General features: G+C 34.8%; 1 protein-coding gene across 1 annotated transcript in view; it reads right to left on the minus strand.

Annotated features, from left to right (window-relative positions):
• Positions 1-11,999, minus strand: part of LOC107563849 (transcription factor 7-like 1-B) — a 53,706-nt gene extending 41,707 nt beyond the window's left edge. The window contains exons 1-2 of the mRNA XM_016248817.1: positions 11,959-11,999; positions 4,462-4,545 (exon numbers count right to left, since the gene is read on the minus strand). Of these exons, the coding sequence (XP_016104303.1) occupies positions 4,462-4,536 (75 nt within the window). The 5' untranslated portion in view covers positions 4,537-4,545; positions 11,959-11,999. The remainder of the gene's footprint in view (positions 1-4,461; positions 4,546-11,958) is intronic.
• Positions 12,000-12,856: the final 857 nt, after the last annotated feature.

A 12,856-nucleotide genomic window follows, 5' to 3' on the forward strand; every position in this document is an offset into this window, starting at 1 on the left:
TTCAAAAAAAAAAAAAAAAAAAAAAGACAAAACGATGAAGAAAAGTGACTATTATGCCATTAAATTTATTATTTAAAGAGCGACCTAAGTAAATACTTTTCCAAATACCTGGGTTTTATCAAATCTATTACTTCTATTATAATCCACAATTCGGTTACTCCAAATAAAAAATATTCTGAGACAATATCTCATTTAAACAATTTTTTATTTGATTATTTCCCACAATTTCTATTCTTAAATTCAATGTGATTTATCCATTTTATAATGTTTACTTTTTTTTTTACAATAAATTTTACATTAAACAGCACTTTTGTTTGATGTCAAATTTACTGTAAAAATCAAATAATAAAATGTAACAATGTAAAATTTATTGTAAAAAATTAACACTAAAAAATGGTGTTTGTCAATTTTTTTTACAATACATTTTACATTAAACAACACTATTCTTAAATTCAGTGTGGATTATCATTTTAAAGTGTTAAAAAAATTTTTACAATAAATTTTACATTAAACAGCACTTTTCTATTCTTAAATTTGATGTGGATTATCTACTTTATAACGTTTGTTCATTATATATTTTTTTACAATAAATTTGACATTAAATATCACTAATTAATCACGCTTTGAGACATTGCCAATGTTTGAAGATCATACCTGCGTGCAGAAAAGTCAATCTTTCCCCTACTCTGCATTTAAACCAGTTTAGTACGGGTCAGTCTGCCTGACGCACCATCTGAAGTTCCTCATGTTTTAAAGAGCGACCTAAGTAAATACTTTTCCAAATACCTGGGTTTTATCAAATCTATTACTTCTATTATAATCCACAATTCGGTTACTCCAAATAAAAAATATTCTGAGACAATATCTCATTTAAACAATTTTTTATTTGATTATTTCCCACAATTTCTATTCTTAAATTCAATGTGATTTATCCATTTTATAATGTTTTTTTACTTTTTTACAATAAATTTTACATTAAACAGCACTTTTGTTTGATGTCAAATTTACTGTAAAAATCAAATAATAAAATGTAACAATGTAAAATTTATTGTAAAAAATTAACACTAAAAAATGGTGTTTGTCAATTTTTTTTACAATACATTTTACATTAAACAACACTATTCTTAAATTCAGTGTGGATTATCATTTTAAAGTGTTAAAAACATTTTTTTACAATAAATTTTACATTAAACAGCACTTTTCTATTCTTAAATTTGATGTGGATTATCTACTTTATAACGTTTGTTCATTATATATTTTTTTACAATAAATTTGACATTAAATATCACTAATTAATCACGCTTTGAGACATTGCCAATGTTTGAAGATCATACCTGTGTGCAGAAAAGTCAATCTTTCCCCTACTCTGCATTTAAACCAGTTTAGTACGGGTCAGTCTGCCTGACGCACCATCTGAAGTTCCTCATGTTGTGTGTTTGCATGTTTCATTCTGGCACACACACACACACACACACACACACACACACACACACACACTTGCATGCTCCACCACAGCAAGAATGTAACGCTCTGGTTAAATTTATCACCTCTCATCATCTAACCAGAGGTAAATCAAACCACACAGGTCTGCTGAGGACAAACTACCATCCTGCAAACCTCCTGACCTCCAACCAGCCTGACTGGAATTCACACAGATCTGCCCAACAGGGAAGCTCGCTCTTATCCAACAGCCATCACTGTGCACTAAGGAGTGGCAGAGATGAACCACACATTCTGGTTTGAGCAAGAATCACTATGGCAAAACAGCTTTCATTCCTTGTAATGTACCGACAGGCAACCAGAATCGCTTGATTATAAGTGACCATGAAGAAAATGAATAATTTTTGTTCAGAAAATACATTGTAGGTTGCAAACACTAGGCTTCATAAACACTGTTCTCAGTGCACACCAAACAACATTGCCAACAAATGCTTTGCATGGCCATTCACATCAATCACACAAATCAGTACAAACTCAGGTAGCCTTTATGTGTGTCAATAAAGATGACCTGACACCACTATTGAAAACACATCAGGGATTTGGTACGGGAAAAACATCTGAATGTTTTTTACTCTGATTATAAAAAATATGATTTGCTTAAATTCAGAGTGGTCTTGCATATGTCAACAAAAACGAGTGTGGCTTATCACAGGAAGAGCAAGTTTCAATTTGAGCAATGATATTTTGATCAAATATTAAGAGGTCAAAAAAAACATGCACAAATGATTAATTCACTATAAGACCAGTAAGAAAACACACAGAATCACTTTTGATTTCATGCTGACTTTGCAGGGATAATTCACCCAAAAATGAAATTTCTGTCATTCCAAACCCAGAAGACGTTTGTTCATCTGCAGAACAAAAAATGAGATATTAAATATTCTCTCATAATTTATGTACAGTGGTGTGAAAAAGTGTTGGCCCCCTTCCTGTTTTTGAATATAGGGTTGGACAGCTTTTTTGCCTTAATAAATTAAATCATCATTTAAAAACTGCATTTTGTATTTACTTGCATTATCTTTGTGTAATATTTAAATTTGTTTGATGATCTGAAACATTAAAGTGTGACAAACATGCAAAAAAATAAGAAATCAAGAAGGGGGCCAGCACTTTTTCACACCACTGTATATCCACTGAAAGTCCACACCAAAACTTGTCATTTTCAAAAATTTCATAAAGACATTGTAAGTTATCCATCAATCAAGCATTTAATTCTAAAGACACTTTATGTGAAACTATTTTAAATGTATTACATTTAGGCTTTTATCCATATAAACATTGATCAATGCACATACATAAAGCTCATCCAATATGTGCACATTCCATTTACTTTATCTGTTGTGCTTGTGTGTTGATCAGTGTTTACATATAAATAAAAGCATAAATTAATCTGTTCAACAAAGTCATTGTGAAGAAAATGCTCGATTTATATGGATTACATTTATGTGCCCAAAAAAATGTGGTGCAGCAGAATACCAAGCAAACCTGTCTCCTGAATTATTGAACGTTCTGGAGTGAACAGAATAACACATTAGCATAGCAACCTTATGGGCTCAATCTGACAAAGCCAGTGTGCGAGTGTGTTTATGGGAGGACGTGGGATTGGGAACTAAATAAAGGATGAATACTAACAGCGGATTGTCCAGTTTGTTTAATCCAACTCTGTTGTTTTGTACAGTTGTCAGAATTTGGAGGTCAAATGTCAAATTTTCCACTTTAATTGACTGGGATTGTCGAGAGAGAACATAAAATGTTGGGTGAACAGAATCAGGAAAAGATGCACGATGGACTCAAACCCATGTTGCCTGTCTGAGCACCACAAAACATGGCACAACACTCGTTTGTGACAGAATTTTCATTTTTGGGTGAATTATCCCTGCAAAGTCAGCAAGAAAATGCTAGATTATTACGCATTTATGTGCCCAAAAAATGTGGTGCAAGATTTACTTTACTCTTTTGTGAAATTTGCTAGCAATTTCTAAGAAATGGCAAGTAACAGATTTAATTAAACATGAAATTATTAAGTAGAAAGACTGAAGTAGTATTTCCTTGTCAAACATACTCCAATTATCCGTTTTATTAACAGTGTGATGTCTTTATGTGCATTTTGAAGCTTTAAAATTTTGGTTGAGCGGACTGTCAATAGATGTATAAAAATGATAGAATATTAAAAATGTAAATTTGTGTTCTGAACATGAACAAAAGCCTAATAGGTTTTTATAGCTCGTTTCTGCCATGGGATTTTTAAAAAGGTAATTCTGACTTTTTTCACAATTCAGACTTTTTCCAATTCTGACCGAATTGTGAAATATAAACTCAACACTCTGAGAAGAAAAGTCAGAATTGTGAGACATAAACACATAATTATGAGATATAAACAAAATTAAGAGATAAAAACAGAATTGTGAGATATAAACGCAGAATTGTGAGAAAAGTCAGAATTGTGAGACAAACACAAAATTATGAGATATAAACAGAATTATGAGATAAAAACAGAATTGAGAGATATAAATGCAGAATTCTGAGAAAAGTCAGAATTCTGAGATATTAATGCAGAATTATGAGATATAAACAGAATTGTGAAATATAAACAGAATTCTGAGAAAAGTCAGAATTATGAGATATAATGCAGAATTCTGAGATATTAATGCAGAATTATGAGATATAAACAGAATTATGATATAAACACAGAATTCTGAGATATAAACGCAGAATTCTGAGAAAAGTCGGAATTCTGTTGTGAAATATAAACAGAATTCTGAGAAAAGTCAGAATTATGAGATATAATGCAGAATTCTGAGATATTAATGCAGAATTATGAGATATAAACAGAATTATGATATAAACACAGAATATATATATATATGTGTGTGTGTGTGTGTGTGTGTGTGTGTGTGTGTGTGTGTGTGTGTGAGGTGTGTGTGTGAGTTGTGTGTACGGGTGCACTTATGAGATACTCACTAAGAGTCCTGGAGTAGGTGATCGTGAGTCTCTGAGTGCTGCCGTGCCTGGAACATCCAGAAGGGGCCATTTCATCTGCAGATACTGTCAAACACAACGGCAAAACACAGATGAGACTCCAACACCGCATTTTAATTCACATCTTCCTTTCAAACTTCAATGGAAAAGTTTAGGCACAAAACGGGTGCATAAACTTCACCTCAGTGGGTGGCAAAGTTAACCAACACGTTTTGTCAGACCTGTTTACAATAGTACCTTAAAAAAAACGGAGGAGTTTGTGTGTGTGTGTGTGTGTGTGTGTGTGTCTAGACAGGTTTTGCTGATGACTAACTGTGGATGAATGAGTGAAACAAACATTGAACTGAAAAGAGACTTAACAGAATCTTCCAGCATGAGATCTGCTTCTCAGGGGCTCATAAATAAATCGAACAGTCAACAGAGAGCAATTCTACTGGCAAACACCTGTGTCTGTATCGTATGTGTGTGTGTGTGTAACGGAGAGAGAGCGAGAGTGTGAAATCTGTGTTTGTCGGAGAATGTGTTCCTCCCAGAGCCCAGCTGTGAGCGACTATCGAGGGAGTGTAAAAAAACACTTTCAGGAATGAGTTTTGTCTGAACAGGCCAAGGGTATTGTTTCCTGACAGCTGGGTGACTCGGGGGGGGCAGAGAGGGCCCCTCATTCCCATCCAAAAGAGAGGAAATTCTTAGGGTTGACATCAGTCATCTCCCTCTACTATCCCTGCCACACACACACACACACACACACACATATAATCCGAAAGCTGAAGTTAGGGTAGGAATACCGGGCCCACACAACTGCTAAAGAGAAACAGAAGGCAGCCATTATTACTCTCATGTTTTATCCCACTGCAGGAATCCAGGCCAAGATATAAACACACACAGATCTACATACTAAGTCATAAAAAGCAGTAAAAGACTTCCAGTAAAGATGCCTAGTTCCAGTAACGGTCCCTAGAGCTGTCTCCTATCATTAACAATGCTTTTAAACAAGACTTTACATCTATTCAACTAGTGGTTAAACAGATCGTAGTTGATCCGTGATCCGTACAGACCAAGCCCCACGGTTTGGCACGCATATGATCTGCGGATTAATTGCAAAATGTAAGTTTAGTATAAGTTTATAATTTGTTCGTATTTACACAAGCAAGCGAATTTTAAACAATTTCAGAGAGAAAAGGTGAAAGGGAACTCGATTCGTTACTCGCGCGCTCTTCTCTAAACGCACAGCCGCGCACACGCGTTTCAGACGGCGAGCGAACACCGAACTGAATCCTCTTCTGAATCCTCTGAACAGACACATACACATGAAATTATGACAAAATACCCATCTCGACAATCATTCAGTTAAACAGTCAGTTATGTCTCAAGTGAATGAAAACAGCTGAGAAAGAAATCGGCTCTGATGTGTATCATTATATCGGATCCGTGCATCAGGTCTTAAAGGGACAGCGGCCTATAAATACTGCTGCTGTCATTAATGATCATCAAACAACAGAACAGCTGTGATAAAAATCTATATTTAATTTATACAGTGAACACTATGCAGTGTTATTTTCCCTAATAATTACATTTCTGTATTTGAATACTACCAACCTTATTTTATTTGTAACATATTCTGTTGTATGTATCTATGCTTGTAATTTGTGTATTTGTTCTTATTTTTACTGGCAGTTCTCTTATCTCTTTAAAGGGGTCATATGATGCTGCTAAAAAGAACATTATTTGGTGTATTTGGTGTAATGAAATGTGTTTATGCGGTTTAAAGTAAAAAAAAAACACATTATTTTCCACATACTGTACATTATTGTTTCTCCTCTATGCCCCGCCTTTCTGAAACGCCTCGATTTTTACAAAGCTCATCGGTCTGAAAAGCGAGGTGTGCTGTGATTGGCCAGCTATCCAATGCGTTGTGATTGGCCGAATACCTCAAGCGTGAGATGGAAATGTTACGCCCCTCACATACTGTTGATGCCGTGTCCCGGCCGGAGCGAAGAGACAAAAACATTTTGAGGCATTTGTTGCATGTTGGAGTGGGGACACTCATGTTTAAACTTTCTTAGTTAATCTAGTAGTATTTGCTGTGGTATCAAAGTAGTACTTCACTTTAAGTAATAAATGGAAAGTACATTAAATTGAAATATTTTTCTTTTCTTGCTGATCCGAAAAATTATCCGATCCGTGGGTCAAAAACCATAATGTGATCCGAACCGTGAGATTTGTGATCCATTGAACCACTACAGTCAACATTAAATGCTACACTTTCAAGCCTAAAAACACATGGTATAGTGAAAGAAAAATGTAAAGTCAGTTTTATGGAAACAAAAAGAGATGTAAGCTAAACAAAACAAAAATTATGTAAGCTTTTTTTAAGGTTTTATTTTTTAAGCTTACTTTTTTAAAATTAAGATTGACAAAATTAAGAAAAGTCAATTTTCTTACAAAAATAAATAAATAGTTTACAATTTTGCCTTTTTCTAAATATAAGATTTCCATAATAATGGCATTTTCAAATGTTTAATGTTACATAAATAAAAAAAAAATTGTAATGTAAAATATGGTCATTCTTAAAATAAGATTTCCAAAGTCACTTTTTTAAATATGTAATAATGAATAAAAAAACTTTTAATTCTTACAATGTATGATTTCCATAATAGTGACAATTCAAAATGCATAATACAAATATTTTTATGTACAATTTAGTTATTTTTAAAATGTAAGATTTTCATAGTAGTGAGTTTAATAGTGAGTTTAGTATGCATAACGTTATATAATTTGATTTAATGTAAAATTTGTCATCATTTTAAAAGGTACGATTTCTACAATAGTGACATTTTCAAATGAAATATAACGTTCAGCAGGAAATAATAAGAGGCAGGACTTGGTTTAGTCCATTAGATTATAAAAGTGGAAGGAGGATGTGATATTACTGGTTATTATTAAAAGGACAAAAAGTTCCTCAGAGATGGATAATGTTATTCAATTTGGATTCAAAGGGTTAGTACACCCAAAAAAATTCTGTCATTAATTACTCACCCTCGTGTTGTTCCAAACCCGTAAGACCTTCGTTCATCTTCGGAACACAATTTAAGATATTTTTGATGAAATCTGAGGGTTTTCTGACCCTCCCATAGACTGCAAGGTAACTACCACGTTCAAGGTCCAGAAAAGCACCAAGATGATCGACAAAGTAGCCCGTGTGACATCAGTGGTTCAACTGTAAAGTTACGAAGCTACGAGAATACTTTTTTTGCAAAACAAAAATAATGACTTTATTCCACATTTTCGTCTCTACTGCGTCACTTATGGATGCGCATTCACGACATTATCATGATGCGAGCGTGTGGTGGCGCTGACCCAGATCTGGACCCGGGTCTGGGTCAGCGCCCGGCGCCACCACACGCTCGCGTCATGATATGGTCATGAACGCGCATCCACAAGTGACTAGAGACGAAAATGTGGAATGATTTTTTGAATGACGAATAAATCACGCACAACAGAAGAGGGATATTTATCAAGGACATCATGGACAGTTTTAGTTTAATTTTGACTTTAAAAGGCTAATAGCAGGCCATCTGTGGCAGTTAACAGCAGATCGTATCAGTGTTTCTGCTCTCTGAAAGGCTCACGGGATGGTTAGAGGTGATTTTGGTGACTAAGTGAGCACTAGGAATGTGTCCAGCCATGATGAGGAAAACCTTCAACACCCAACTCAACTAAAATTATTTCTATTCTCATTTTCTGGCCTTTCAGCCATTCTCAACACCTCAACCTAACACAGTTCCCTTGGCTGTTGCACGCTGGCATCCTGTCCATTTAACCTCTTCGGTCAGGCCCTGGCCCACTAAAACTGTCCTCAAGTTGGCTCAGAGGGTCAGCAGTGGAAAAACACAACACCGCTCTTGCTGGTCAGCAGAATTCAGCTCCTAAAATCAAGGGTGGTTACGATAGGAAAAGCGCTTTGGGCGAAACGAGAAAATGGAGTGTTACTGCGCTGCAATCCTGTAGTAAATGTTTACAATGGCATAGGACTGGAAACACACACAAACTCAATTTGCCAATTACTTTTTACAGTAGACTTCAGGCGCTGTGCTAATGTGTTGCAGGTGCCCTTGAGTTGTGCTTAAATCAAGACAGAACTGGTATGAAATAGAGAGCGAGGCAGAAGAGAAGAGGAAAGGAAGAGCAGCGCCTCCATTTATCAACCACTGCATTGATAACGGCTTCAGATCATGTTTATAGTCTCATATTCACACAACCTTGAGGACAAATGCCATCAACACTATGTAGCAAAATGTTGTAGTCACATGCAACAGGCAATGTGTTTATTATACTACTAAAACGTTAAATAAAAGGGACAGTTCTGGCTTAATATATTTATACAAACTATATTAAAAGGTGGAAGAACTGATTACAGTGATTACAATTTGTTTTTAATAATATATAATAATTTAATATTCTACATTATATACATATATTTTTGGCTCTGTAAAGCAAGCTTGAATTTTAAAATTAGCTACACAAAATCAAATGCATTTACTAATGTTACAATAATTTTATTATCATTAAAAATGTAACTGAATAGCATAATTATACCATTAATTATATCAACTATATATTAAAAACGTAATTATTAAATATCTTTTACACACACTATATTACAAGGTAGAAGAATTGTTTGTAGTGATTAATTTATTTTTATATTATACTACATATTCATGCATTTACTAATGATACTATTATTATTAATTGTTATTATTAGTAGTATTTTTATAAATGTAAAATGCAACTTAATATCTGTGTTACACAAGCTATATTACAATGTGAAAGAATTGTTTATAGTGATTATAATTACTAGTTATGTTTTTAATTGTATTATTTATAACTATATATATATATATATATATGCGCGTGTGTGTGGGTGTGTGTGTGTGTGTGTATTTTTTTTGCTCTGTAAATCAAGTTTGAGTTTTGAGTCAAAATCTGAAACAAATAAAATCCAATGTATTCACTAATGTTGCAATGATTTATTATTATAATAAAATTATTTAATATCTAATTATATTTAATATCTATAATCTCTTTATATTAAAAGGTAAGAATTGTTTATAGTGATTATTCTAATTTTTTTACATTATGCTAATTACACACATACACATTTTATATATATGAATATATATATACTAATGTTAAAATTATTATTAGAAATGTAATTTACTGAATACCTGTGTTACACAAACTATTACAAGGTGTAAGAATTTTTTATATATTACACTATTATATCATATTTGTTCAATTATCTGTAAAGCAAAATTGAGTTTTAAAATCTGCTATATAAATCAAATGTATTTATTACTTATATTGTAATGTTAATAATGTTATTATTACTACTACAAATGTAATTAGTTATTGAATATCTGTGTCTTTTGTTGACACTGCATTTATTTTAAATCTGAGTCAAACATTCCAATGCATCCGGATGCTGGAACATGTTCCACAGTCTTATTAGAGAATCTATATTGTGCCTGAAACCTTCTCTCCAAGCTGACTCTATGTAGTGGGTCCCGCTTTCCTCATCCTACATAGTCTCTCTCAACTTCAAAACTAGGCCTCTCATAGGCCGTCATCCTCCAGCTATCTGATCCATTTCTCTCTCCTCTCTAATTGACTTCCAGCTCTCTGCCTCGGCCCCCAACGCTCAGAGCGAACATCAGTCGAACGCTCTCCTAATGAGAGGCAGAACACAGATGCGACAAAAGGTGGTGGAGAATATTCCAGAGAAAAGCCAAGCACCGGGCCCTTTGGTTTGGTGAACAGAGAGAATATGGCATATGCTCTAGGGCCCGCTAGGTGCCAGCGCCAGAGTCCAATTGTTCGCCTCCTTTCATGGAGAGAGATGTGAACGGGGGGCCAGGAGGCTTTGTCAGCTCGGAGGAGACGAGGCAGCGCTGCCAGGGATGCTGTGAGGCAGATGTGAGGGACATTTGTTACTGAGGGAGAGCGCGGCGCCTGCCAACAGCACCCAAATAGAATCGGCCTGACAAACTTACAGCTCCGCTGTGGAGGTAATGAGGGGCTGACATGCTTTCAATTGCCCGCCCGAGATCTGTGTTGCTCGCTTTACCAAGTTTTTAGGCTAAAAAGTTTAGTCTAAAAGCCTGGATGATGATGATGGGATCTGTTTTAAGTTTTACCATCACCTTGTAATACTTTTAATTTCTTAATGAATGTCCCTTAATAAAGCACATCATTTAAGTAAATTATTTAAAATATATATATATATAAATTTAAAGGTTTAGATTATAAGTTATAGCCAAAGGCAAGCTTTTTTTTTTTAAATAGCACAGTTCAATTCATAGTGCTTTACACAAAAACAGTTATTAAAAAAAAGTCATAAGTACATAAGAAAAAAAATTGATTTAAAAAAGAACAAGAAAGCAAACTTGGCTGGTTAGACAGTGTTTTGTTGTAAATCTAAACTCAATGACTAACAAAAATCAGCTCAGTTGGATGTCAAACTATAAACATACACACACTACTGTTCAAAAGTTTGGTCAGTAAGTTTTCTTTTTAAGAAACTGATATTTCAGCAAGAATGCATTAATGCATACATTGATTAAAAGTGAATGCAAGATCATTTATAAATGTTAGAAAATATTTCTATTACTAATAAATACTATTATTTTGAAGTTTCAAAGAATCCTGAGCAAAAAGTATCACGGTTTCCACAAACAGCAGCAAAAACAGTTTTCAACATTGATAATAGTAAGAAATGTTTCTTGAGAATCAAATCATCACATCGGCATCATGTGACACTGAAGACTGGATTAATGATGCTGAAAATTCAGTTTTACATTACAGAAATAAATGACAGTTTAATATATATTCAAACAGAAAACAGTCATTTTAAATTGCATTCATTTTCTCACAATATCGGTTTATATTTCTACATTTTTTATTAAATGAAATCCTGGTGAGCATAAGAGACTTTTCAAAAAATCTTTAACCATTTTTTTTTTTTTTTTAAATCTTACTGACCCCAAGCTTTTGAATGGTAGTGTAAATAGATAGCGTTATTATAGAATATTTTATTTTGTTAGACTTAAGTAACCACCCTTCTATGATACAATTATACCATAAAAATTATACATTTATAGCATAACTTCATTCTGCACAGAAAATGATCCTACTCATAACCACAGCTGAACTCCACACATGTCCTCAGCACCAGCAGATCATGCCAATCACCCAGCGTGTGGCCTGTATTTATTTAGGACCCCCTGATGCACCCAAATGGGCCTCCCTGTGGTCGGTGTGTTAAAGTGTTAATCGCATCTCTCAATCCGAGCAGCCCAGCACAGATAAAACACCGCCCTGCCCCACATGACGGCCTATTGTCAGAACATCCTGTCAGCTTAATACTAGGCTAGTCATTTACACCTACTGTTAGTCCAACCTGACCACACAATCAGCGCTTACCACAAACCACACACAATAGAGGTGAGAACAGCCCGCCTGCTTCAAACCGGGCACCTTTGTGAAAGTGCGTTGTGGGTAATTAAATAATTACACAAATCATTCTTACGCAAACGAGATCCAATCATGCTAATTGGAGGGAGAGATTAACTATCAGTGAAACTGGGTGGACCTGAAGCAGCGCTCCAGTGAGATCAGCATCCACAATGCTTTGTCAGATCGTCTGGAATGTAACCAAACTTCAGAGATTAAACTTGAGCAATGATAGTGATTTGGGTAAAAGAGTACGGCATTCAAAGATGAGGACACCCAGGCGTTAAATAAGTGTTTACTGACACGCTAGTTTTACAGTTAAGAATAAAATCACCGGCATAACTTCACTAGCTTAATTTGGGATGTTGATAGATCCACATCCCGGAGCGATTTCCCTTGATGGGAACACAGTCCCATAGTTAAACGCTGCTACATTAGGGAGTCCGCTCTGCATGCAGGTATGTTTGTTTTGGCTGTAGGAGTTATTTACAGCACGGCTAGACGAAACATTTCAGTGAGGCTATTTATTTGCGCTTTTCACACCATAACGTCTGAGGCCGTTTTCTTACTCTGTTCAATTGATTTTCCAAACCCAAATTCAATTCCAACTTGTTCTCCCTTCCTCTTCGGGCCTTTTTCTTCACATTGTACTATCTGGGTCTGAATCACGTTATGTAGGGCCCTGTGATTTCTTCAATATACTGTAAATTCCATTTTACTGCAGTGAGGAATGTCACGGAATTTTGCCAAATCTGAATGAATAAATCAGAAGCAGGGCTGTACCCCTGATCGAATCACCATGTGGACTAGTGTCTGTGAACATTAAAGCACCGCTATTGAAATAAAGTCTGTATGTTCTGTGTGTCTC

The sequence above is a fragment of the Sinocyclocheilus grahami genome, unplaced genomic scaffold, assembly GCF_001515645.1.
Source record: "Sinocyclocheilus grahami isolate Dianchi unplaced genomic scaffold, SAMN03320097.WGS_v1.1 scaffold892.1, whole genome shotgun sequence".
Classification (NCBI taxonomy): Eukaryota; Metazoa; Chordata; class Actinopteri; order Cypriniformes; family Cyprinidae; genus Sinocyclocheilus; species Sinocyclocheilus grahami.